General features: G+C 47.6%; 1 protein-coding gene across 2 annotated transcripts; it reads right to left on the bottom strand.

The window, feature by feature from the left end:
* Positions 1-74: 74 nt before the first annotated feature.
* On the bottom strand, positions 75-23947 carry ZDHHC5 (zinc finger DHHC-type palmitoyltransferase 5). Of its 2 annotated transcripts, none has more exons than XM_042904070.1 (12): positions 23687-23947; positions 19190-20412; positions 11338-11459; positions 7789-7946; positions 6596-6768; positions 6338-6440; positions 5661-5752; positions 5088-5220; positions 4356-4479; positions 3792-3904; positions 2235-3094; positions 75-1407 (listed from the first exon to the last, which is right to left on the bottom strand). In XM_042904070.1, exons 2-12 carry the CDS (start codon positions 19291-19293, stop codon positions 1242-1244), a joined length of 2148 nt encoding a protein of 715 aa, XP_042760004.1. In that variant the 5' UTR covers positions 19294-20412; positions 23687-23947; the 3' UTR covers positions 75-1241. The 2 variants fall into 2 exon arrangements, with proteins under 2 accessions (XP_042760004.1, XP_042760005.1); XM_042904071.1 differs by lacking the exon at positions 23687-23947 and adding an exon at positions 21728-21749.
* Between the last annotated feature and the right edge of the window lie 2595 nt (positions 23948-26542).

Raw genomic sequence — 26542 nt, 5'->3', positions numbered from 1 at the left:
TCTTTGTAACTTCCCACCAGAGACCATTCACCCTGCCTTAACCAGACAAAATAACACAAGTCAGGGGGAGCTGGTTAGATCAGGATTTCTTTTTATTCCTTGTTGGTTTAAAATGGCTAATCAGAATAAAAAATAAAAGGGCCTCTGTCTAGAGGCTGGGGTCTCCCCTATTTAGAGGTTAGAACCCAGGTACCCCCACTACCCAGCACCATACTGAGGTGGGCGGAGGGGTAACCCCCAAGGGACAATCGGAGGGCCCTAGGCCTGCCGCTCCTTCTCTCTATCCCGTTTTTGGCATGTGATGAAAAATATTGCTTTTTGGATTCATCTCTCCCGGCCTTGGATTTAAAAATGTTAACCGTGTGAGTTGGGGGAAGGCTCTGAGGGGACTAAAGGAGCCCACCCTAATCCCTCACCCCCAAGAAGCGGGGGGGATTATCCAATATTGTTTCTGGAGTTCAGCCAAGCTCGTTTCCTGATCTCCCCACCACCACCAAAGTCATGGGGCTGTGACCCCTTTCCTGGGGAAACTAAGTGCCAGTGAGCCTAGAAAACTAACTCTCCTCTCCAAGTCCTTCCCTCCTCTGACCAAGACCCCAGACTCGCCTCTCCCCCAGGTGTCTTTCCTGATCACTATGCACCAACAACAGGGGGTGCTGTTTCCTTAGTGGGTAACTGGGACAAGAGAGGGAACCACTGGAAAAGGAAGACTTCGATGGATGTCCCCACTTCTTTCCTGCTGGTCTGAGGAATGGGAAGAGTACGATACCCCTCCTACATATCCCTCCCTCATTTTCCCATCCCAGGATAGATATAGAATTTCTTTGATATTTATAATATATATATATGTATATATATATATATGTACACACACACCTGGTAACGCAGAGAGGAAAAAAATAGAATCCGTAACAATAATAAAAAAAATTATTTCTGGTTTAAAAATGATCTGGTTCCCTCCAGGGCGAGCAATTGCACAAATGTCCACTGAGTCTGGTCCAGGGGTTAAGGAAGGGAAGGTCTTAAAAGGTGAAGGGGATTGCTACCCCAGTCTCAGGGCCCCAACTCTCCAACTCCCCAACCCCACTGCATTTTATAAAACGCTCCTCATCCTCTTGGAATCGGTGGTTTAAAAAAATGTCCATGCAGGGCAGGGGAGCCCCTTGAGGAAAGGAAGGTGGCCACCTGGGGCCCTTTGGTGTAGGCGCAGAGGCGTGGGGCGGAAGGGAGGTGCTGAAGGCTCACACGGAAATCTCATAGGTGGTACCACCCACCCCTGACACCTTCTTGACTCCACCCCTTGTGGGGCTGCTGAGCGGAGGCTGGCCTGGGCCAGGGGAGGCAGAGCCTATACTCTTGGGCTGCCCGTTGGATTTGCTGTAGGCGGTCTTGAGCTGTACTTCATCTCTAGGAAGGAAAAAAGATAGGTGTCATCAGAACTGGGACACCAAACACAGAAAAGGGAGACTTTTAAAAATTACTAGAACAGGGGAGCCTGGGTTAAGGGCCCGACTCTTGATTTTTTTTAAGTTTATTTATTTATTTATTTTGGTGGGGGCAGGGGGCAGGAGAGAGGGAGAGAGAGACTCCCAAGCAGGCTCCACACTGTCAGCACAGAGCCCGATGTGGGGCTCGAACCCAAGAACCGTGAGATCATGACCTGAGCTGTAACCAAGAGTTGGATGCTTAACCCACTGAGCCACCCAGGCAGCCCCTGACTCTTGATTTTGGCTCAGGTCATGATCTCACGGTTCACAGGCTCTAGGTCCGTGCTTAGGATTCTCTCTCCCTCTTCTTCCCCACTCGAGCTCTCTTCTCTCTCTCTCTCTCTCTCAAAATGAATAAGCTTAAAAAAAAAGTTATGAGAACTGATGTGCTTTTCTACATTCATACTTTCTTACCCAAACGTTCCCACCTATTTTATTGCCCTGCTTAACACAAACCTGATGCCCTATCTCCCCTATTTATTCCTTCTCTCCAACAGCGGCTACCTGAAATACTTGCTCTCAGGCAAATAAATACATTTGGGGAAGACAGGATGAAGATAAAAGTATTGCTCTTTAGGCTTTTAACAGGAATAGCCCATGCAGGCAGCTGGAGACAGTGAGCGAAATGAGCGATCTACAAGCAGGCGCCTCTGAGTCCACCTGCACACAAGTGAAGTCATGACACCTTATGTAGGCCCCGGGGCGAACTTTAAAATCCACTGAGGGTCAGGAAGGACTCATACTTACTTGGGGGTCAGTAATGGCTGCAAGGCTACTTCCTCTGCCTCGGAGACACCAGGTGGGGCTTTTTGGCTGCTGTAAGACATAGATCGGCCCAGGTACGGGGCAGTTGGGCCTGGTTCAGGGGACCCTAGTCCCCGGCCCCTTAGCCCATCTGGCTTGCCAAAACGGGGGGCAGCTGGGCGTCCCAGTGGAGTCTTAACCAAGGGTGATCTCTTCGAATCGTCTGAGGAGGAACTAGTACGAGGGGCATGGCCTGAGCCCGGCGTTGACTGAATGCCTGAGTCCCCCAAGCCTGGTTCTTCCTCACGGCCCGGGAGTGGGGGTGACTGGCGTAGCAGCTTCTCTCGTTCCTGGAGGGAGGCCACAATATGGCGCGACAGATTGTCGTACCGGACTGGCGAGGGCTCTCGGTGCGTTGGACCAGTTGGCACCAGACGTGGGTGCCTCTCGGCTTCCCGTTGCTGGGCCAGCCGGGCTGACAGGAAGGGAGAGGTGTAGCCTAAAGGTGGGTCTGGCTCAGGCCCTGCCTGCACGGACTCGAAATCAGGGCTGTCTGAAGGAGTGAGCAGGCTGTCATAGGACAGGCTTCCGTTGCGTGTCTGGTTGGCCAGGCTCTTATAGGAGGTGGAGGTTGTGCCCTCTGAACGAATGGACTGCAACTGGCCCAGCTCAAAGCCAGTGCCCTGGGCCGACTTGAGGCTGGAGGAGCGTGAGCCACTGGACAGTGGATCGAAGTGAAAGCTTTTGCCGAAGGTGGGAGAACGGAAGCTCTCTGGCTCCAAGCTGGGCTCCGAGCGGTAGCTGGGATGGCGGCTGCTCTCCGCAATCGAGGTTGGCTCCTTCAAGCTGTCCCCACGGCTCAACTGAGGGAGAAAATAAAGCGTGCTCTTAGCGCTCCTCCTCTTGTGACAGATCCTAGGCCCAAGAGCCTAGGCCCAAGAGTCCGTCAGAAACAGTATTTGTCATGTGCCGCCAGTATGCTTAGAACTTTTACACACATCATCTTGTTCAACGCCTAAAGCACACCTACGAGTTGGAACGAGTATCTCATTTTAAGATGCAAAAAATGAGGGACACCTGGGTGGCTCAGGTGGTTAAACGTCCGACTCAATTTTGGCTCAGGTTGTGAGCCCAGGGTCATGGGACTGAGCCCCGGGTCGGGCTCGGCGCTGAGGGTGGAGCCTGCCTAAAATTCCCTCTCCCTGGGCCCCTCTCCCTGGCTCACGCGCACTCTCTAAAATAAATAATTTTATTTCATTTATAAGTTATCTAAAATAAAACAACAAATATATAAAATAAGATACAGAAAACGAGGCTCGGAGAGGTCAGGTAACTTGCCCACGATGGGTGCTGAACTCAGATACGGTGTTGTCATCAGTGCTTTTATCTAGTCTGCTACGTTGCCCCCTCTTTGAAGGACACGCTGTCAAGGAGACTCAAGCCCATTAATGCCAACAATTGGTAAAATGTCTTCGGTTTCCTCCTCCCCTTCTCCGATATTCTTTTTCCCAGAACAGCTGACCTACATCAGAGCCTTACTTCTTACAGAGTACTGAGTACCTTGGCGCTGGAGGAATGAGGCATGGCGGCTGACGTACTGCTGCTGCTGTAGCCCGGCCGGTACTTGTACATGGTGGGTGTGGGAGGGCTGTCCTTGCCCAAGAGGCTGCTATCTGCAGGAAAAAAGGCCCGGGGACACCGCTTTACAAGCTGTTCTCTTAACGTGGCCAGCGCTCCTTGAAGGACGGAGGGAGAATAAGGTACGAACAGATACACCGGGCAACAGAAAAGTCCCGGGAACGTGACTTTGCTGCAGCCGAGACTAAAGACTCATACCGGCCCAGAACCAGAGAGAGAGAATGCACCAAAGAGGTCTTGGAGGTTCTTTGGTCTATCTGAAGGTCGACAGTACCCCCGCCTCCCCCGCCCCCACCCAACGACAAAAGTTCAGTTCGCTGCAAACAGCTAAGTGGCATCCCCTTTCTCCTGTCCCGGCTGTCCAAAGAAGCGGCCCGAGGCCCACCCGTTGGGTGTTCTCAGCCACCCAACCTTGGCTCCCCGCCCTTGGCTGCCCGTCTTCTCCACAGCATACAGTAACCTTCTCACATCTGCCACTGCTCTTACCCTCATTAGTAGCCAGGCTGAGGTGTGTTCGTAGCCCCGTGTAACGGCTCAGGTCCGGCTTAGGAGGAGGTGGGGGTTCGGCATCTGCAGACTGGCTCTCCGTTATCTCCAAGCTTCCCTTAGACTGCATAAACGAGGGAAAATCAGATTGGAGAACTGGGTGTAAGGGCAGCTCCAAGGATTAATCAAACCGGTACAAGAGGGGCGCCAGGGCGCCAATTATGTATTTCTAAACTGGGACTAGAAGACAAGGGACAAGAGCCATTTGGGGGATGACAACGGATAAAGAAAAGTCTTCAACAAGGTTTAATTCTGTCACTTATTTGTTCATTTCCACCAACTATTTGTTGAGCTCCTACCATCTGGAAGCTGCTACATTAAGTCCTATGAAGACATGGAAATGAATGGACTCAAATTCTACCGTCAGTGAACTCACAATCTAATGGAAAAAAGAAGATATGTACTTAACTAGTTTTTTAAAAGATTTTCTTTCATTTATTTATTTTAAGTAAACTCTCTACTCTCAGTGTGGGGCTCGAACTCACCACCCCAAGGTCAAGAGTTGCATGCTCTACCAACTGAGCCAGGCTGGCGCCCCTGTACTTAAGTAATTTTTAACACAAGTCAGAGAGTGATAAATACCGTTAAGAGTAATGTCAACTAAAATCAAGTTTCCATCTCTTTGCCATGCAAGTCCCCAAGTTACCTACTTTACTTCCCTAACTTCCTCACCTTGCTTCTCCTCAGCTCTCCCTGGATACCATTGTCCATGATCTTCACAGTTATCTGCCCATCTGACACTTCTGGTCGAAGGAAGGGAGGTCTGATAACAATCGTCTTCTCTTTCTTTGGTCTTCCCAAGTACCTGAGTGTCAAGAGCGAGACGGCTTTCATTCACTCATTCTAAAATATCTGTTGGTTGCCTACCTTGTATTAAGCATTTTTACAAATACAAGCACGGTCTCACCAAGGCAGCAAAAACCTTAGCACTGAACTGATTTCTTAGATTCCATGAAGAACTGCACCACGACTAGGCCTCTGGGCAGATACCTAGATCAAGCCTCTCTGCAATAAATCTCACCCTGAATTCTCAAAGGAGAGTAACCATAATACCTGAGGAATGTCAATTGAATTCAGAAGGTCCACTAAAGGATGCCATTTCTCTCCCTTGTAGGCACTTCCCATTCTAAGAGAACCCTCCCTAAATGACAGTCTCCCACCCAACCCCCCCCCCCCAGACTAGAACAAGCCCAAAGACAAAAGCTTTGACCAAGAATGAACACTAGACCAGAGGGGTGGGTGTACCTGGGTGCTGGGGAACTGCAGAGCACACGGCTGACGTTGTTACAGCAGCCATTGGTGAAGGGATTCACACCTCCTCGGAATTTACCCGTAACCTAGAAGGAGCAAAAAAGGGCCCTATCAGTCAGACGATGGGACCTTGATCCCCAAAGGCCAAAACAAATCAATTATTGTGCACCCACCATTTGGGAGATAAAAAATGAGTAAAACACAGTCCTGCCGTCAAGAAGCTTCTACTTGTCATGGCTAAGAACGGGGTCTTCCGTTCAAATCCTACATCTACTTCGTGGTAGCTACTTGACCGTAGGCCCAGTGTTCTCATGTGAAATGGGGATACGCAGATAATATACACGTAAACAAGTAAGGTCACTGCTATTACGTGCACGGAAATAAGTGTTTTCCTTTAAGCAGCTCTAGAAGCTTTCTGAGCACTGGCCTAGGTCTATTACTGTTTCCATCAGCTCAGAATTCAAACTGTCCAGTATATGAGTGAGCATTCTGCAAATGGTTGTTAACTGAGAATGGCTCTGTGCTCATGCCTGCATGAGGAGCGTGGACACTGCATCACAGAAAGTACCCATCAAGCAGCCATCTACGGAAGCACTCCACTCCGCTCCTACTGGAGGACTAAGACTCCCACATCCAGCTCTACAGAGGTTTCCCAGCCCTTCTCCCCGTACCTGCTCATTGGTTGTGCGTCCCCTGGCCACCAGCACCACGTGAAATCCCGTGAGGCCAGCTACAGGGATGAAGAATAAGCCAGCCACACACATCACTGCCATTCTAAAGCCAAAGAATCAAGGAGAACAGAGCGGCTCGATCCCACCATCCCCGGCCCCTGCAACAGCCACGTGACCTTTGACCCGCACCACCACAGCACTCAGCTTTCCTCCTCCTCACCCCTCCCCAGCCCGAAACCCATAGGCCTTGAAGGATACGTGACAGCCGTGCGGACCCCTGAGAGTTCCTCCATGTGGTAGAGGACGTAAAGGAGGCCAAAGCCAAACACACCCATAATGTGTGCTGTCAGGGAAAGGAGGAAGAGGAAGAAATAACGGTAGTTCCGGCGACCAATACAGTTGTTCACCCAGGGGCAGTGATGATCAAATTCCTAGGGGCAAAAAAAGAAAGACTGAGAAGCGTCCTTGGACCATAGCCCTAAATCGCTTCTGTCAACAGCAGGAACAAATGTCAGAACTGAAGTTTTACTTTCAGTAATACGTGATCAAGTTCACCGTTCAGTTGCAAAATTAACAACAGGCTCATGCAGTTTATCTTGCTCTATCAAGCTGTGAGGAAGACCTCCCAGAAGCTGATCAAAGTTTATCCAATGTGACCAAAGAACTCCAAAAGGGATGAATATCAGAGGCTTTGCAAAAACATCAAGATTCACAAGAAAAGAGGCCTGGAAGGAAAATCTGGCAGACCACTGCTTCCAGCTAAGTAAAAACTGATTGGAAAAAAAGGGTTTAAAAATAAAAGACGAGGGCTGCAGCAGTTCAAGCAGGAAGAGAAATATAGCTGTAAAGTCTGAATGCAAAGGACTGCATGATGTAGTAGATGCAAGAGGTAACACAAAGCCAGGACCAATAACCAAAAAGATGAGTCAAGGGACACAAGGTTAGGGCTATGAATCCTGGTGTCGGGAAAGCCCATTCCCATTTGGGGTCCCTCCTATAACAGACAAATAGTTATGCTCTCTACCTCTCAGGCGGACAGCTTTTTTTTTTTTTTTTTTTTTTTTTTAATGTTAATTCATCTTTTGAGAGAAAGAGAGAGAGAAAAACAGAGCACGAGTTGGGGAGGGGCAGAGTGTGAGGGAGACACAGAACCCGAAGCAGGCTCCGGGCTCTGAGCTGTCGGCACAGAGCCTGACACGGGGCTGGAACTCACCAACCACAAGATCATGACCTGAGCTAAAGTCGGACCCTTAACCGACAGCCACCCAGGCACCCCTCGCGTGTACATCACTGGTAACACTTTTTGACAGAGCTTCCATACGGCCCAGACCGTTAGCCAGGGCTGTATTTCATCCATGACCCAGAATCCAAAGGATTCAATTCTTCTTCCAAGGGCGGGAAGAAGAGAACTCAGAGTAGGCACCCAGGCCGACCCCACTCAGGGTGCTTACCTCCACACAATTGTCACAGACGCTGCAGTGGGAACAGCGGGGAGGACGGTAGAAACGGCAAGTGGCGCACCATTTCATGCGCACTTGGATGCCCTTAATCTCCACCGTTTTGTAAAGGGGAGCTCGGAAGTCATCTTCCTTGTCTTCATCCTCCTCAGCTGCAAGAGAGGAATAATCAGTTAAAAAACAACGGTGCCAGGACTGGACTCGGCACGAGGGATGCAGTGATATGTAAGTATGGCCTCTGCCTTCAAGGAATTCGGTCTAATGGGTAAGAGAGAACAGGAACTAGTAACTAAAACCGTGAGATCAGCTCTGTACCCAACGCGACGGGAACACGGTGGGAAATGAGGTTCGGGAAAATATGACTCAGAGGTAGCTCTGACATGGGTATGCTGACACTTGGTTTACATATTACAAATTACATTTTTGAGGAAATAATTTACATATCAAAGCACATACACAAAGAGTCGGCATAATAGTTCAACATCTATACATGAAAACTACAGCAATCCAAGAGAGGAACTAACAGCAAGCTTGTTTTCCACGCACAAACCCCTTCCCCAAAAGAGCTTCCCCTATTCTATTAATCTCCTGTATATTTCAGTATTGTTTGCTGGCTCAAGACACTCTCCTTACCTGAATGCCCTTTCAATTCTCAACTATCAGAAACTCATGATCCTACTTCAAAACTGAAAGTACATTATTTGCCTTCTCATCTGCTGTGTACTATTTTTATTTTTTATTATTAATCTAGAAAAAATACATGTGGGAAGGAAACATTAAATAAACGAAGGAGCAGGGATTAAAAATTAAGTTTCCAACTTTTACTGATCTGGGGAAGTGTTTAGAATACAGATAGGTAAAAAAATGCAAGGTAAAGAACTATATAAACAAAAAGATAGTTTTGAAAATAGACACAAAAACACACACACATTTGCTACAGATAAGTGGTATATATAAATGTTATATACATAAACCCTCAAAACACTGAGGGTAAATATAAATAGTAGTTATCTTTGGGCTGTGTAATTACAGGTGATATATTTCTTTTTTATGCTTTCTGCATAATAAATACTCACTATTTATTAAGGTCTTTTAGAAAAAGTTTCCTCTTGGGGTGCCTGGGTGGCTCAGTCGGTTAAGCATCCGACTTTGGCTCAGGTCATGATCTCACAGTTCGTGAGTTCGAGCCCTGCATCAGGCTCTGTGCTGACAGCTCAGAGGCTGGAGCCTGCTTTGGAGCCAGTGTCTCCCTCTCTCTGCCCCTCCCCTGCTCGCTGCCTCCCTCTCTCTAAAAAATAAACAAACATTAAAAAAACAGATAAAAAATAAAACAACCTTCCTTTTAAAGGAAAAAAATTAAAATGCTACTTATTTTGAAATTTCTGATCTTTCCACACCCATCATCTATCAGAAACAAGCGCTTTCTCTTCTTAAAACACTACACGGTTCTTTAGTTACTCTTAGACCTTAGCACACAGTACAGGAGATTTATTCATATAAACGTCATCCCTATTTGTCCTTCCACACTGAGCTATTTGAAAGCAAGAACCTTTAAAAAAAAAAGTCATCCCAAATGACCACGATAATGCCTTCCATATTAGATCAATAAATATTTAATATATGAACATTAAAGGCTCATTAAAACAGTCCTCTTTGGCTTTAGGGACTCCAAGTTCCTTCGGTTCAACTAATCTTTGAGACAGGAGTCACAAAGCACAGCGACACAGGCTTTGTGAGTGCAATGATCTCAGGAAAACCTCATCTCTCACTCTTAAAAGCTAACTTCACGTTTGACAGAAAAACTGGTTATCAGCAACAACCCTTATCGACTTCTAACTCTAATGACGGTTCCTGACTCTCACCTCCTCTCCCAGAACAGCCTGCTTCTTCTGTAAGCACAACCCTTCCAACGTGTGCAGGAAAGCACACCCTCACTCTGGAAGGCCTCTCTTCCACCATCTCCCTCGCCTGTCTGGTTCCACCTCCTCACGTGACCAGAGTGCTTCCATCTTCTCTAGCACACAAAAAAGAAAAAGGCCAAAAGCCTCTCTCTCCCTCTCTAGTAAGACATCCATCTTCTGCCTTCTCTAACTTCTTGAAAGAGTAATCCTAACATTCATGGACTCTGCTTCCTCACTGCCCATTCACTGCCTTCCAAGCCATGGCAGTTTGGTTTATTATTTACCTGTATTCTTCCCACACACATACATACCTAAACACACTATGACAACTATTCTCGTCAAGATCACAAATTCCAACGGGCGGTTCTGAGTTTTTCATACTGGATCGAATTTCTGATACTGCGAACCATCATGAACTTCGTGAACCTTTCTTATTAGTTCCCACTCTGTGCAGTTTCTTCTCCTACTAACCTTCTTACTCAGTCCCTCTTCAGTGGCTCCTCCTCCTCCTCTGCTCATTAAAATGTCAATGCTGGTCAGATCTGACCTTGGTTCTTTCCTTACCTTGTTGTACTTTCTCTAGACAACCTTACTCCCGTTGCTTCAAACACCACATGGCTGAAGCCTATGAGACCCAGGTCTCTGACAACTGCCAGCTGGCTGACTATACCTGAATGACCCATAACTATCTCAAGTTCAACATGTCTAATGGGCTGTCTTCCTTCCAAACCTGTTCAACATTCCTGTAACTCATATCTTGTTTTATAAAAATCAGCATCCAACTATCTCCCAAGTTAGGAACGTTGGGACGACCCTAGACAATTCCTTCACTCTCCTACTCTCCCCCAATAAGCAAACGGTCATGAAGAATTCTGTTGAGTCTACTGAAAAAAAGTCTATAAATCCAGCCTCAAATTCAAGTTCTCATCCGGTTTACATTATTGCAATTGCCTCCCAAAAGGTATCTGTACATTTTTATAAGATTTATTTTTGTAAAACAAAATCTGATCCCATGATTCCTCCAGTTAAAGACCTCTTGCTGTCCAAAGGAAGAAACAGCATCCATTAATTTAGCACACCAAAGTCTTTCACCATTTGGCTCTTGGTTTACCTCCTACACCGTCTGGCCCCACTGTGCACTCTGTCTGCTACCCCACTAAGCATGGCATTCGTGGCTCCTGCTGCTTCCTCAGCCGAGAACACATTTCCCTGCCATCCTCTGCTTGAAGTCTTTCCTGCCTCCTCCTCGCAGCATTTCCCCAATTTATTCGGGTAGCTCCAAATGCTTCCCTTTTCTGTGCTCTCCCAGAACCCTGCCTATGCCCCCACCAGTTTACCCCATACTGTGATAACCGTCTAATCCACTGTAGATTATCATTGTGCCTACGGATAATGCCCAGCCCACGTGCTTGAAATGAATTTCTGATGAATGAGTAACTGAAAATCAAAGAGCTAACCCAAAGTGAATCACATGACTAGAAGTTAGGACATCTATTCCAGAAGACCCCAACCCGCTTTTCGCCTTAGACTACAGAAGTATCCCAAACCCCTAGGAGTCCTAAGGCCCGGGACCAAACATGTATGTCAAAAATCACTAATTTTCAAAGGTAGTGAGGAGGTTCCAAGAGGAGAGAGATCTTACCTCGAGGGAAAATCCCTGGGTCCATGAAGGTGGCCATGCTGAAGTTGGCCAGCACAAAGAGAAAAACAATGGCATTGTAGATGGGCACTGCAGGCGACACGTAGAGGCTGAGTCCTGGACAGCTGTACGGATAATAAAGAAAATGAGGGGATGCTCCACCACTCTGGACACCAATCATACAGCCCCACAGCTAGAAATCTTGCGTGTGCCACCTCTACGGTCTCAAATTATCTTTATCCTTCTCAACAAGTACGTCTAGTTTCCCACAGAAACACTCATTTTAGATCAAGGTACAAGACTCAGAATCTCTCCTACTGTAATCCCTTGTACTGAGGTCTGTGTTCTTCAGATTCATTCCTGCCCGGTGAATCTTTCCATGTTTCAGAACCTGTCCTCACCTCCTTTTAGCCAGGCACAAGAGCCGGGACCAAGTATGTAACTGACACCAGCCACATTCCCTTCTCGAGCAGCCTCAGGCTGCTGGATCTCAGCCATGCCCCACTGACCTGCACATTGGCACAAAGCATGGGATACCACCTGCCTCTCTGGCTCCCCTTCCCTCTTCCCAGCTGGCTTTGAACCACTCTCAACTGCCTAAAATTTCTTCCCTGCATCAGATATTCCTGAGAGTTTTATTCAACTAAAAGCTAGTTCTCAAGGGAGGCAGGGGGACCACACACAGAAAAGATTAGCTACCAAGACACAGAACTAGACCTCTTGAGGCCTATAAATGAAGTAGAAGAGTGGCAGGGCCGGGGGTGGGGGAGAGCAGGTATCAGACCAAATCAGCCCTAAATTCTATAGGAAAAAGAAACTAGCCAAACACAGCCAATATTCCAAGGGTCCAAACCAAAAGATATGCTTTAGGTTAACATTTCTTTGACAGAAGACAAAAGAAAAGGGTGCCCTAGTCCAGGGTTACGCGCCGTTTCTGTGAGAACAGGAGTCTGAGTAGGAAAGCCATAAGACTTCTTCCTTTCTCTGGGAGCTGGAAGTTTCAGAACATCTGATGCGCTGGTTGTTTTGTCAGTACTATCGAGTGCCCTCTCTCCTATCTCAGCTCAGGAAGAACTTCCCCTTACAAGACAGTGGCTAAGTACCCTAATCTGCTTTGTGGCTGAGAACTTAATCTCCAGAATGAGGACAGCATCTGTCCTTGTCCCCTTTATCTAGACCAGCCAGAAGGAAAAGGGAGAGTTCACTGAAAGAAAGGAAGAAGGGGCCAGGAGAACAAGACAGCAAATGAGTCAGGAGAATTAATCCACAGCAGCCCTGGATTCTGCTGACAGAGGAGCTCTATCTCCATCAAATCAAAATGCACAGCCCTGAACAAATCAGGACAATTTTCAGGAATTGAGCTCTCCAATCAGATACAAACTAATAAGAGCCAAAACTGATGGTCACAAAGCATCTCACAAGTCTTGACCACCTCCAACTATTTATTCAAATTCCATTTAGCCATTCATTAAAACCAAAAAATGTAAGTCAATGTTTATTGCGTGCTAGGCTTATTACATAGTAAATATCAATTAACTCTTTGCTTCTCTTGGCGGGTCAGCACATAACTGGGAAACAAAATAACGAAGCAAGGCGCAGGCACTGATTTCAAGGGAAAACAGACCCTCAGTCACAGCTCTCGTCTTACTCCAGCCACGTCTCCCACGGAAGCCTCATCCTGTGGCAGTTCTCTGGCTCAGAAAAGATGTCCCCATACTCTGGCAGGGTTTGGGGTGAATACAAGCAAGAAGAGGCCTTGCACAGCCCCACCCAAAGCCTGACCTCCTAGGCTCTTTAGGAGGGAGGGAGAGAAACTGAAAACCAGTCATCCAGGTCAGAGCCCCTCCCTAGCACTTAGCTGCCGCTTCGATTTCCGCCAGGGGAAGAGGAGAAGGGGTGACTCACTGGACTCCTACAGCCTGGGAAGATAATTAGAAGGGGAAAAAGAAATGGAATCCTTAGAACACAGAGGTGCCCATGATTTAAAAGTCTCATTCCTAGAATGGACAACTGTAGCCACTGTGGCCTCTCGAGCTTCAGACAAACTACAGGTTCCTCAATCCCTAAGGGAAACGAAGGTGAAGGAGGAGGAGATGTCAGCCCCTCCAAGGCCCAGATGGCCGTCTTTCTGACCCCATTCCTTCTTCAGCTTCTCCATTTCCAAGTGAAGAAAATCACCCAGTTTTTCTTGGGTGTGCTGCCAACCACCACCCCTGGATAGTTGACGTCACCCCTGCGACCTTCTTTTTCCCCTCCAAAGACTTTATTTTTAAGAGTAACCTCTACACCCAACGTGGGGCTCAAATGCACACCCCCAAGATCGAGAGTCGCCTGCTGTACCGACTGAGCACGCCAGGCGCCCCACTCCTGCAACTTTGTATCAACTCGTCCCGGCTGAAGTGTGTAACCCCAGAATCCAGTTCTGGTATCTGTTGCCAAAATAAAGCCCATCCCCACAGGAGCAGCATCTAGAAATGATGCAAGTAAGTCAACTTCACAGGCAGCACCTGCCCCTAGATCGAAATCCAACCCACTGCTTCCAACCTTCACACTCTAGCTGAGGGAACACCCCACCAAGGAAAGGCGTGAAGGAACAGAGTCCGTTCCTGCCACATCCCATACTCTGCTTGGCTCGTGGAGAGGTTTGCAGTTGCTATAGTACTTTGCCAGATTCCTAGGTGACCACTCCAAGTGGCCTGTCTGAATCTGTTGCCTTCGATGGAAGGAAGGGAGGAATGAGCTGAGGAGGAGCTGTCGGGGCTGGTCCTCAGCCTATGGCAATAATCACAGGGCTCCAAAGCCTAGGGAGTGGCCGTAGCCCAGAAGGCTGGCTGACTCACTGATGAGACTCCCAGACCTATACCAACCCAGGAAGAACAGGTTCTTCTGCCCACCCATCCAGTACTCCTGTTTTCAGGGAGAGTGGGTTTCATTACCCACACTCCCCGGGGCACCTGGCTGGCTCAGATGGAAAAGCATGCGACTCTTTATCTCAGGGTCGTGAGTTTGAGTCCCACACTGAGCATGGAGATTACTTTAAAAAATAAATAAAATTAAAAACAACAAAAAAAAACCCCCACACTTCTGAAAATCTGTTTCCAAGCCCTCTCTAACACTTCCCTGTTATAAAAAATGGTTAAGCTGCTGGTAAGAAAAAAGTAGGAGTCAAGGAGCTTTGGCTCCTAATCCCATCTCAATCAATGCTTTGCTATGTAGCCTTAGGTAATCTGCAAACTCCAATCATGTTACTTCAGCTACATAATAGATATGAGAATGAAGGAGACATATCTGAAAAGATCCTGGAATTCTTTTCTAAACCAGCTGTCTCAATATTGAGCATTCACTGGATAGAAGGCATCCCCCCACACCAAAAAAACCCCACATGATTAACAAACACCCTCATCATCAATTATCATTCCAGCCCCACCTTCATCCTTAATTCCACTTCCCCTCTGTGAGGTACTAGAAATTCAAGAACACTTAAAACAGAGGCGCTAAGCTCCTGAAGCATAGGTCTATGGATTCCACCGATGCCTGGCACATAGTCTATGGCTACTGCTCCTTGTTGATGAGGCAAGGCTGGAACGAATATTCCACTTCCAGCCTCTAGGGATCCTCAAGATTCCAGGAGAAAACGATTTCTCCCCTTCTAGGTAGGTAAGTTTCTCTTAAAACACTTGATTTGTGGTGTCTTTACGCACACTTTCAAGCAGCCGAGAGCAAGATGTAGGACTTGGGCACTTATTCCTGGATGTGAAAACAACGTGGGAAGTAAAAGGAACATCCACTGCTCAATTAATGCCCTAAATCACGAGGCTACTCCCACTCAAATCAGGTGCTAGCACCTCTGCAGTCAAGAAAAAAAGGACCAGAGGGAGAGGCACTGAGGTTACCCAACGCCGTTGGTAAGAGTTGGGAGGGGCTAGAGGCAGGAGCTGAACAGCAGAAAGCACTCTCATGGATGGGACACACTGGAAAGACCATCATGGATTTCCAGACAACCCTGACATTTTTTCCTTCCCGCAGAGGACCGCCTGCAGCAGAGATCTTACCCCTACGCCCTCCCTCCAACTTGAGAAGTAGACACACAAAGAGACACTAGCTGACTTAACTCACAGCTCAAGGAGATTTTAGGAGAGGCAATTCAGTGGTTTATTTCAAACCTTACTGCCAGGAGTCCTAAGAAAGACTCAGGGATCCCCGAAAGAGGCAAAGAGGAGACACCAAGCGGCTGGGCCTCTCCACACCAGCCTCACTTGAAGCAGAGCAGCCCCCCTCTCGTGTCTTACGCACTGGGCTTCCACGGAAGATCTCACTGGATAAAGGGTCATGGTGCTCAAGTAAACTCCTCAAGGTCAACTTCTTCATTACACAAAGAATAGCTCCACAACGGTGAACAGACTTTACCAAAATTAGTCTCCTGACCCCCAAAACAGTGCTGATTCCTCTTACCTGGCACTGCCCCCCACCCTTGCCAATCACGAAAGGGGACTTAAACTAAGATAGATGAGGATCCAGACCCATTACCTTAAACACAGCATCTAGGACCTAACTGGGAGGAAGAGGGTTCCTTCATCAGACACTCTCCTTCCCAGACAGCGAAAGAGGAAAAGAATGAAAACAGAATCCTCAATAACTCTCCTGCTCAGTTTTGGTACAGGGCAAACTGAGCGAATGGGAAGGAAGGGTTAGAGTTCTGAAGGGAAGGCCTCAACTGTTCTACTCAAGCTTTTCCAGGGCACAAGGTCACCCTTTGATGACCAAGCCCAGCCAATAATTTCTGCTCACAGCTTTCCCTACCTGACAGGGAAAGATGGAGGGTAAATTGTTCCTAATGAGTTCCTAAGGCTACATGCCTGCACTAATTATGTCAGCCGACTGAGAGGGACTCTCCCTCCCACTTCAGGTTCTCTAGGCCCCAAAGTCATCCCCTCTTGGGACTCAGACTGATGTAAGAACAGACAGTTACAGGCTAGTGAACAGAACAGGAGGAGGACAGAGCAGTTACAGATTTAGGGTCCCAAATAGGAGCTGGTTCAAAGAGAGCCTTTCCCTGGGACGCCTGGTTGGTTCAGTTGGAGGAGCGCTTGACTCCTGATCTCGCGGTTGTGAGCTCAAGCCCCACGTTAGGTGTAGAGACTACTTAAAAATAAAAATTTTAAAAACAAAACGAGTCTTCCTCTGGTTTATTTGAAACCAGAAATTCTTTTTTAGGTTGTAAATAGTTTCAAACAGGGAGGTTCTCCAAAGAATTGAATCTTAAAAGAGATAGAATCCACGGGGGAACAGTTTTTGAGAACAGGAGCAGCTCAGCCCAGACCTACACCTACAGAGGAACCGCTATGGTCAGATGGAAAGGAAAAGATGATAATTTCACAGGTACCAAGAGGTAGGTGATAAAGAGAAATAGGGTGTTTGTCTCCATGGGGAAGAAACGAGCCCAGAAACTTGTCCTGAGGAAACTGCCAAGGGAGACTCCAGCTAGGACAAGGCTCTTCTTCGAACTCTGGATTGGAGGCAGTCATTCCAAAGTCCATACTGTCCAAAATTCTTTTTCCTGGGGCTGAGACACCATGGAATTAGGAGGGCCCCTACTTCCAGGCACCAGGGAATGAGAAAGTAGGTTAAATAGCTTCAACTATCAGTTGAGAAAATGCCTACGTCAGGACAACTCTTTGTGGCGAAACTGGTAGAACCAGCCAAGCACTTTAATGGCTCCAGATTAACAAAATAAGAATGGGGCTTCTGCCTGCCCTATCTCAGGAATAGGTGGGTTGGAAGAAACCTCTCCGTGAGTCCCTTCAATTTCTTAGCTGCCCCAAGGCTGTGCCTTTTGAAGGAAAACAGACCCGTCGGAATCAAGCAGGCCTAAAGGTGTCAACCTGGTCTTATAATCTATCCCTCCTGACACAGCACCGCAACTGCCACAAGGATATACACAACCCTTGGTTAAAATGCTGATTCAAGGGGAGCCCAGCTGGCTCAGTCAGCAGAGCAGGAGACTCTTGATCTTAAGGTTCTGAGTTCCAGCCCCATGTTGGATGTAGAGATTATGTCAAAATTTTAAAATCTTAAAAAAAAAATGCTGATTCTACTTGCTGGCCGTAATAGCAGAAACCAAAACAAGTCATACTGAAGACTCACACCTCCTTCTCGATAATCAATGCACAAAGGACAGAACACTGGGGGCGTCTGGGTGGCTCAGTCGGTTCAGCATCTGACTCCTGGTCAGGAGATGCTGCTCAGGAGATCAAGCCCTACATCGGGCTCTGTGCTGACAGCATGGAGCCTGCTTGGGAATTTTTCTCCCTCTCTTTCTGCCCCTCCCTGGCTCACACACATTCTCTCTCTCAAAAGGAATAAACTTAAAAAAAAAAAAAAAAGGACAGAATACCGAACATGTTGAATTTAAGCAAGAGAGACAAACTATGAGAGGTAAAGTCAGAGAAGAGTAGGGCTGCTTTAGATCCTTGAGGGACTCAACAGGCATGCTCAGGCTGGAGAGCTGAGGGCCAAAGAATCCTCCAGCCTCCAGAGGAACAGGTGAAAGTTGGAAGATGCTCATACCTCAGATAAGAGATTCATTTTTTTTTTTCCCGTTTAAGACTCAACAGAAAAACATCATTGCTTTCCTGACTCTACTAGCCAAGCAACACAAATCTTTTAGAATTCCTTTTGGCATCTGAAGCTCAACTTGGGGCAGGAGGTGGGGGGGTGGTCTTCCTCCCCTCCTCGAATTTAATAACTGTTCTAGGTTTCTCCACATAATAGTAACTGCTCCCCTCTCCCCCCACCGCCAGCAACTCCTGCTTCGTTTTTCCTTTAAGGAGTCGAAACTGCTTTTATTCCCTATCCCGTCGAACCATCTCCTTCCTCTTGCCAGCAACCTCACACTGCTCTCAATAACACCTCACAATTAGGTCTGAGCCTCAATCTCGGCAAAGTGAACTCCCCAGAAAATCTAGCATGCTCTGATTGTTCCAAGAGCTACAGCTAGAACACTAACTCAGTGACTCAACAGTTTAAGGCTCGGAAGCCGGGTACACGTTAATTTATAAACAGGTAACAGCAAAGAGGCTGGCCAGGTGGGTAACAGCTAAAATACAGGATGAGGGAAGATCAATCAGTCTCCTCCAGTGACCGGCAGATGAACAAAGTCTGAATACCCTAAGCAGGAAACCTTTCGATGCCAACGGCTCTTCCTAATAGGACCAGGGAATGCAAGAATTACTGCCATCCCCTCAGCAGGGAGGGATGTGAAGGCAGCCCGCCAGGGCTCTTCCTAAATAAAGCCTGCCCTTTCCCAGTGGCCTTCACTTCTCCAGGCGTCGGCTCTTAAGAGTACAGAGAAAACCATCTGAGTAACACAAAAAGCCCAGCTGTCTCATTGGTATATCTTCTAAATCAATCCTGCAATTCTCCAGTATGCTCAGCTCCAGAGAGCCCGGGGAAAAGCCATTACTCTGTGAAAAACCTCTCATCTAGTCTGGTTCTTTCTCTCACAGAACTGATTGCTTGAGCTGCTTCAAGCCTCTCTGGTGGTTTCCTCCTACTTCCTTCCTAGTTCACGATCATCTCGTGATGGAGCTGGATAGGAAAACACAAAGACATCTGTGATTCCAAAGGAAGGGAAGCAATGGAAGGTAGGGGATTCAGAAGAGTACAATTCATACATAGCAAGGCTGACAGGACAGGCTTTTTCGCACTCGTCTCCCCAGGTCTCTGAGGTTTGTTTTCACCTCACCTCACCACACCGCCCAGGCCTGGCAAGTAACTGGCAAAACTCCAGAGAAACCGTACCCCCCCACCTCCCACGGAATGCCCCCCCAGATACCACCACTGGGGGAGAACTCACGTAAAGGCAAAGAAGAGGGTCGTAGCTCCCACTAAGAAGATGGCGGCTGCGGAGACTGGAACATACTTGCTGGGCTTGAATCTCTTTCCAGACTCTGCGGGCATGTTGGAGCTCTGATGGGAGGTCTGCCCTGCCGCATAGCCCAGGCCCACACAGCGGCAGAACAGACAAGAAAATGGGATGAGGGAAGCAGCGGACAACGAGAGCACAGAAGGAAACCAGGGGAAACCGAAATTGTGAAAGTATCACCCTTCCCCCTCCCAAATAAAACCAAAGGTCAAAAGATCTCAAATGAAGGAAAGCACATGGGAGGGGGAAAGGTGATTCGAAATGATGAATAACCACCTCCCCAGAACAAGGCAGAAGGAGAGATTAAGAAACACAACTCGTACGGTCTACAAAGAGGGGACAAACAGCAGGCTGTACACATGCAAATGGTTGCGGGTGGAGAACATGGGCCACCAGACAGATCGAGGAACAGCTCATGGATGGAGGCAAGTCTTCCAAGGGCAAGAAGGGGAGCCTGTCAGGCAGGGCAGAACACCTCGGGCAAGGCAAAAGTCTTCTGAGGAGACACTATAGCACCTCCAGGACTACCACACTCCACAAGATGTGAGGTGCCCCTCAGAGAGGTGCGCCCTGTGTTTCTATTTTAATCCAAAAGGGAACCTGAGGCCCCTTCCAGTTCTGAGGAGAAGCGGTTTTCACTGCGGTCCTCGTCCCTTTTAGGCAGTTTCCTCAATGCCACCACTCCCACACCTTGACTTCAGGGTCTGTAGTCCAGCAATGGTGGTTTAATTTTATTTATTTTCTCTTGATGGCTAAAGCTGGGCAGCAGCTGTTACAAGGTTGAGTTGCAAATCCTTTTCTTCAAAGGGGGAGGGAAAACAGAGAGAGAGAGAGAGAGCGTGCGCGCATGCAAGCGAGCTTGTCGGTCTTCAATCTCTTCTTGTCATTCCCAAGCCCCCTAAGGGCTCCGTTTCCTATCAAGTTCATGCAAAACTAAGGAGAAACGTAAAATCCCTGAAGCCATGTTCTTCCCAACAAGCAAAATAAGATGAAGAAATCAATTCCACTCAACGATAGTTTTAAAAGGGTACTGTGGATGATGAAACCAAAGTTCCAAAGAAGTCCCTGTTTCCAGGTTAGTCAATGTCTCTGATCTTTCTTCTTCAGTCTTGGGCTTTCTAGATGCAGAATTCAACTGGGTTACAGTGATTCACCTGGAAAAAAAAAAAAAAAAAACCTTTATCAGATAAATTCTTTCAGGGAATTTCTTGAAAACATCATGACTAAACCCCACAGGCTACTCTGTTTAAAAAGTGCCTTTTATGGCATACATTTCACTTATGTGCAGGTGGGAAAGGACTCTGAATTGAGAGAACAACGGATTCACAATCTTTACTTCTTCTCAGTGCTGTTCATATTGGAAAGAAGAACATGGCTTCACTGGCCTAAGGTCATCAAAGAACTAGCTCTTATAAGGGGTGCGTCTCACCTGACACCAACGGGCAGTAACAAATATCAAGAATATCAAAATCTAAAAACATACAAGGGCACCGCGGTGAAGGGCAGTCCTAGAAAAGAGACTTCTCTTTAGAAAAAGAGAGTATTTATTGCAACAATGAAAAAAGAAGAAAGTAACCTCAAAATTAGGACAGTATGTCTCATTTCCTTTCTGTGTAGGTCTCTGTCTCTTATCTCTCTATGCTTTTTAGTTATAACCCTGAAGAGGCAGATGCTGAGTTTTTGGTCTGCTGGAATAACCCATGAAAGGACCTGGGTGAGAAATGTCCTTGAACTGAGAGGTAAGCCACTCTCTATGAGACACCAAGTCAACCATAGGGGCTGGTCCTGTTCTTGCCAATTCAACACCTTATTCCTACACTGGCCTAGCAGAAGTTCAACTGCGCCCCACATTCCCCATATGATTAAGAGTAACAATTATTTCTGTTGACGGTAGTACCCAAATAACACCAGCACTTTGGATTTTATAGGATGCTTTTCATCTAGTGATCTCAAAGCACTTAACTCACATTATCTGGTGACACAGTCCCTTACCCCACTCCATAAAATTGAAGGCTAGAGAATGCCTGAGGCCATTCTACTTAATCGCTTGAACAGTCAGGTTAAGAACCAGAGTTCACATGCCCCTTTGCCAAACCAAAGCCTTTCTACCACTTTCTCATCCACTACACTACTTGCCCAGTGATTACATTTTGGAATCTGAAGACCAAAAATTTTACTTAAGTTAGAATTTAAAAATAAAAGTTCAGGAGTGCCTGGATGGCTTAGTTGGTTAAGCATCTGACTCGTGATCTTAGCCCAGGTCTTTATCTCAAGGTAGTGAGTTCAAGCCCTGTGTGGAGCCTACTTTAAAATAACTAACTAACTAAATAAATAAATAGGTAAAAAATAAGTTTATTTGACCGAAGCAGTCTGCTATTTCCCTTAATACCAAAGGCAGAGATTCAAATGTCAGAAGATTCAGACAGCAAAATACAAATGTGCCCTGGAATTTACCGCTTCCTCTCTTACCTGTGGTATGGAAGGCAAAGGCACCTTCCTTCAAGATTCACTGTCTCTTTCCTTAAAAAAACAGAGTTTTACAGGGCCAAACAGCAATATTAGAATACAGTGAACACTTAGAGACTATAAGAAATTGTTAAAGGCCTAAAAAAGATAAATCCCCTCTGGCTCTTGATTTTATGATTATTTAACACTGAGTTTCTATAGGACTGAAAGCCCAACCGTCTCAATTTAGGCCTGAGTAACTTTGTAAACACTGAGAAGCAAATTCTTGGTTTGTGGGCAGTACTATTAAACTTACCCCTCAAAAGCCCAAAGATGTAGAGAAGGCAGAAAGCTGCACTGCTTAAATTTTACCCGAAGTAATAGCATTTAGACACCTTACTTTATTTCAGATTGTATTTTCTGACAAGAAAAAAGTCACATGGGCTCATATTGCCACAGCAATACAGGGTCACAGGGTCATAAAAGGCCATGCAATTTGGGGAGTACTGTGACGGGAAACAAAAGAGATCAGCATCTGAAATCTTAGGGCACATATGTGAGAAGGGAGAAGACAAAAACTGAACAATTTACTCGGCATAATAAACACACACCAAGTCTTAACAGAAGAATGTGCTACGGGCAGTAGGGATGAGACTGCAAGGTGAGTGTGGTTCGTCACAGCCAGCAGTCTGGATCCATACCAGCATGAGAAAGGTGTACAAGAATGTGTATGACACATGCAGACACAGAGTAATCTACCGAATGGAAATATGTATATGTAAAACAAACTATAGAGTGCTCCTTATCAAGGCTTAACACAAGTGGGTACCTCCTTAAAGGGGGCGGATGGGTATGGGCAGTATTACCATAACACAAGTGTTATTTGTTGAAATAAAGTAATGTTAACAGAGCAATATAGTAAATCTGAACACAAAGCAACCAAGGTATCATGGAATAATCCACATGTCAAGATGTTGGCTGGAGTCAAGCATAAGTTTAATACTGGTGTTACTACATAGGAGGTATGTATGTATGGCAATACAATTCCTGTAAGCATCAGGCGGATTTTTAAAAATGGGTGATTATGAGCATTCTGAAGAGATTTGATAGAGTACAGAGGGATACTGGGACAAAAGGACAGGGATGCTAATATAAGATCAACCTAGACAAAATGGTACTAACCAGGAAGTGAAAAATCCAACGCAAATAAAAGGACCAGAATATAACACATATTCCTTCCATAACTTTTAAATCACTTTCTTACTTCTCGTTAAAGTGTTTTCATTTGGCCAAGTGGGTAAAACACTTTCCACCCCTTTGTCCCACAAAGAGAGACCTATAGGTAAAATATTGGCCAACACATTCGAGCTCCACTAGCAAAAAGTACAAAGTACTAAAAGCACGGAGCACCCAGCTGGTGGGGGTAGGGGGAGAGAGCGGACGGATGCGAGAGAACAGGTAACAGGATGAAGCTTGAGCCAAAATAAGTATCAGCAGAGGAGGGCAAGGGACCTGAAATGCAGGGAGGCAAAAGGGGAACAGCACCCAGTCGCCACCCTGGAGCTGGAGACGGAGAATCACCATACGGGGCAGAGCTGGCTGAGACCGAGAAGACGGAATCCGCGGCCGCAGGGCCCACCGAAGCTGCGGGAGACGGCAGAGCCCGGGGGCGCAGGACCGGGGGCGGAAGGGGCGGCGGCCGGGCGCCAGGCGCGCAGGGACCAGAGTCCCGGGCCAGGACCGGGCGGCCGGGCACTAACCCGTCCAGAGCCCCGGCGGCCGCGGATCCCCGGCCTCTACTCGTCGTCCGTTTCCGGGGCCCACGGGTCCCGCCGCAGTTGGATGACCCGGCCCGGAGCAGGAATGGGGCCTCAAACCACCTCCCCCCTTTCTCGGTCCCCCTTCCCTAGAGGTCACTCTCCCCTCCCACCTCCCTGGCCCGGCACTTCCGGTTCCGCAGGGGCCGGTGTACCCGGTACTCACCCCCGGCGCGGTTCCCGTCACCGCCGCCGTCGTTGTCGCCGCCGCCTCCCGGCAGCGCCGTCCGGCCTCTGAGAGGCCGCGCGCGGCCCCCGCACGCTCCACGCCCGCCCTGCTACGCGCGCTCCCGCTCGGCGACGCTCGTCTTCGAGCCGGCGCGCGGCCGTTGCCCTAAGTGCCGGGTCTCGAGCCCTCCCAGCGTTCCCATTGGCTCCCCGTCCCGGGCGCGCGCGACGTCTCGCGCGGGGCACGTTTCTCTCATTCATGCGGCTCGCGCCGCCGCGCCCGCCCCCGCTCACTCTCCCATTCACCCATAGCCCCCACCCCCACTCCGCTCCAGGGCGTGCGCGCGAACCCGGCGACCGCGGCGACCTCGCGGCCTGATTGGCTGCAGGAGCACGGCGCCGTACACACGCGAGAGAACGAGCGCGCGCGCGCAGGGCCGTCGGGTTCCGCAGACGACTGGGAGAGGAGGATTGGCTTACTGCGGAGTCGGAAATGGGGAAATGTCCGGGAAAGTCTTTTTCCTGCTTCCCATAGGCTAGCCCCACAGTATCCAGGAAGAAATCCTTGGAAGTAAAAATAATTACATGTGTGTGCTGGAAATACTCAAAAGCAAGGACCTAGCCTCTCTCATTCTCTAGAACCCCTCCAAGGAAGTGTGGTACGACCCAGACAGGCTTCCTGTGTAACCAATCGCCAGTCGGCCCCGCGGTCCTCGCCTTTCAGCCCCTTCGTGCATTGGCTAACCCCTTGGAGACGAAATAGCTCCCACCCAGCCAACCACCTCCATTTTTTTTTTTTTTTTTCTTGGATGGCGAAAACTTTATTTAAAGCAATCTTAACGGAGGAGTCCTCGGTCGAGCGAGCTCCCTAGTGCCAGCAGAATCCCGGGATAATAGAATGGTCTGGCTGGGGCTCGCGCACGGTGGGGGCGCCTGGACTAGAAGAGTCATGTGGGGCGAAGCTCCTGCCCAGGCCCCGGAGGAAGAGGAAGGAGAGGGGCGCCAGTCTTGCAGCGTCCGTGGTGCCGACCGTGGCAGGAGGCGCAGGGAGCGAGCGCCTTGTGAGGCGGTGGCAGCCCCCCTGAGTGCCAGAGGGCTCTGGGCTTCATTTCCTTAGTTTCTCACTGCTGCACAGGGGATGGGCGCCCGCTTCCCTAACTTTGCCCAGTCCGGGAATGCAGGCTAGAGGACGGCTGTCAGCCCTGGCGAGCTGCTGGCCGACCGCGAAGATCACAGTGCCACACTTTGCCCTAATTAGCCCTACACAGCTGTGAACCCAAGAGGAAGGCCAGGTGTTGTTCTCTCCTCATTTAGCTCAAGGCCATTTCTCTTTTGAAAGCAGCTCTGGCTATTACATAACCAAAGTGTTCCAGCAGCCACTTCTCTGAAATCAAGGTTCTTCACCTGTAAAGTGTGATTCTAAATCCTGCGGTGTGTCCTCGGGTTTGGTGTCAAATGTTTCTGGTTTAACTGTAGTCTGATACTTTAGTACTAGGCAGCAAGATAAAGGACAAAGGTTTTCTGGGATCTAGTCTAGCTCCTCTGACATGGCGTATATAATCAGGTTCTAGTTCATTCTTTAAAAAAAAAAAATTAACGTTCATTTATTTTTGAAGGGGAGAGAGACGGAGTACGAGCGGGGAAGGGGCAGAGAGAGAGGGAGACACAAAATCTGAAGCAGGCTCCAGGCTCTGAGCTGTCAGAACAGAGCCCCATGCAGGGCTGGAACTCATGAGCCGGGAGATCATGACCTGAGCAGAGGTCAGATGCTTAGCCGACTGAGCCACCCAGGCGCCCCAATTCATCCCAATTCAGGATTTCAGTCCATTTACTGCAACACACTATAGAATTCTGTAACTGGCAGTGTGTACTAGAAAATGAAAGCCCCCCCCCCTTTTTTTGATAAAAAATGAAATCTTGATAACATTTTAGACCATATAAAAGGCAAAGCTAAGGTATTATTGGAGACACAGTATTTCTTTTATTTATAGAGGCTTTTCTATCTGTAAATCAGGTTAATTTGTTTCCTTAGGAAATCATATTTCACTTTTCTACTGCATATTTTTGATTTTAAGACTTCATTTCCCCAAATTCACAAATTGGGCGTATTTCTTTTCCTACTTTCAACAGTCTAATAACCTGTCAGTTGTCTTGTCTTTTAGCTAGAGACACTACCAAATGAAAATAAAAATTTCATCTTCCACCAACCAACCACACAGCTAAAACTCCCCTAGGACACTGGACTACTAGATGCCAGCCTCTTAGCCGGATGAGCAATAATGGTGGCATAATCATTATCCCAAGATTTAGATGAGATTCCATTTTCTTGTCCCTTTTGTTTTAGGATCATGCAAGATATTTCCTGGAAAGGATGTTTAATAGAGCATAAGGTTTAAAGTACCAGCCACTTCTGAAAACTACTGCACAGTAAAATCTAGGCTAAAACAATGAGGTATCCACACCACCCAAACTTCAAATAAATTAATTTGCTATGTAGATCACATAACACCTTATAGTTTTTGTCTAATGTATAGTTTTCCAGTCCTTTACATCTTCTCATGCTGATAGACGGCAAACTACAAGGTCAATTTTACTTCAACTTACTGGTAAACAGGCAGGGGCGCTTGGGTGGCTCAGTTAGTTAAGTCTCAGACTCTTGGTTTTGGCTCAGGTTGTGATCTCACTTGGTTAGTGAGATGGAGCCCTACATCGGGCTCTTCGCTGAAAGTGCGGCGCCTGCTTGGGATTCTTTCTCTCCCTCTCTCTCTCTGCTCCTCCCGCACTCTCTCTCAAAACAAATAAACTTAAAAAAAAAAAAAAAAAAAAAACAGACAAAAACAAACTCCTACCCTTG

This window comes from Panthera leo, chromosome D1 (genome assembly GCF_018350215.1).
Source record: "Panthera leo isolate Ple1 chromosome D1, P.leo_Ple1_pat1.1, whole genome shotgun sequence".
Classification (NCBI taxonomy): Eukaryota; Metazoa; Chordata; class Mammalia; order Carnivora; family Felidae; genus Panthera; species Panthera leo.
This window is presented reverse-complemented; position numbering and strand designations above follow the sequence as displayed.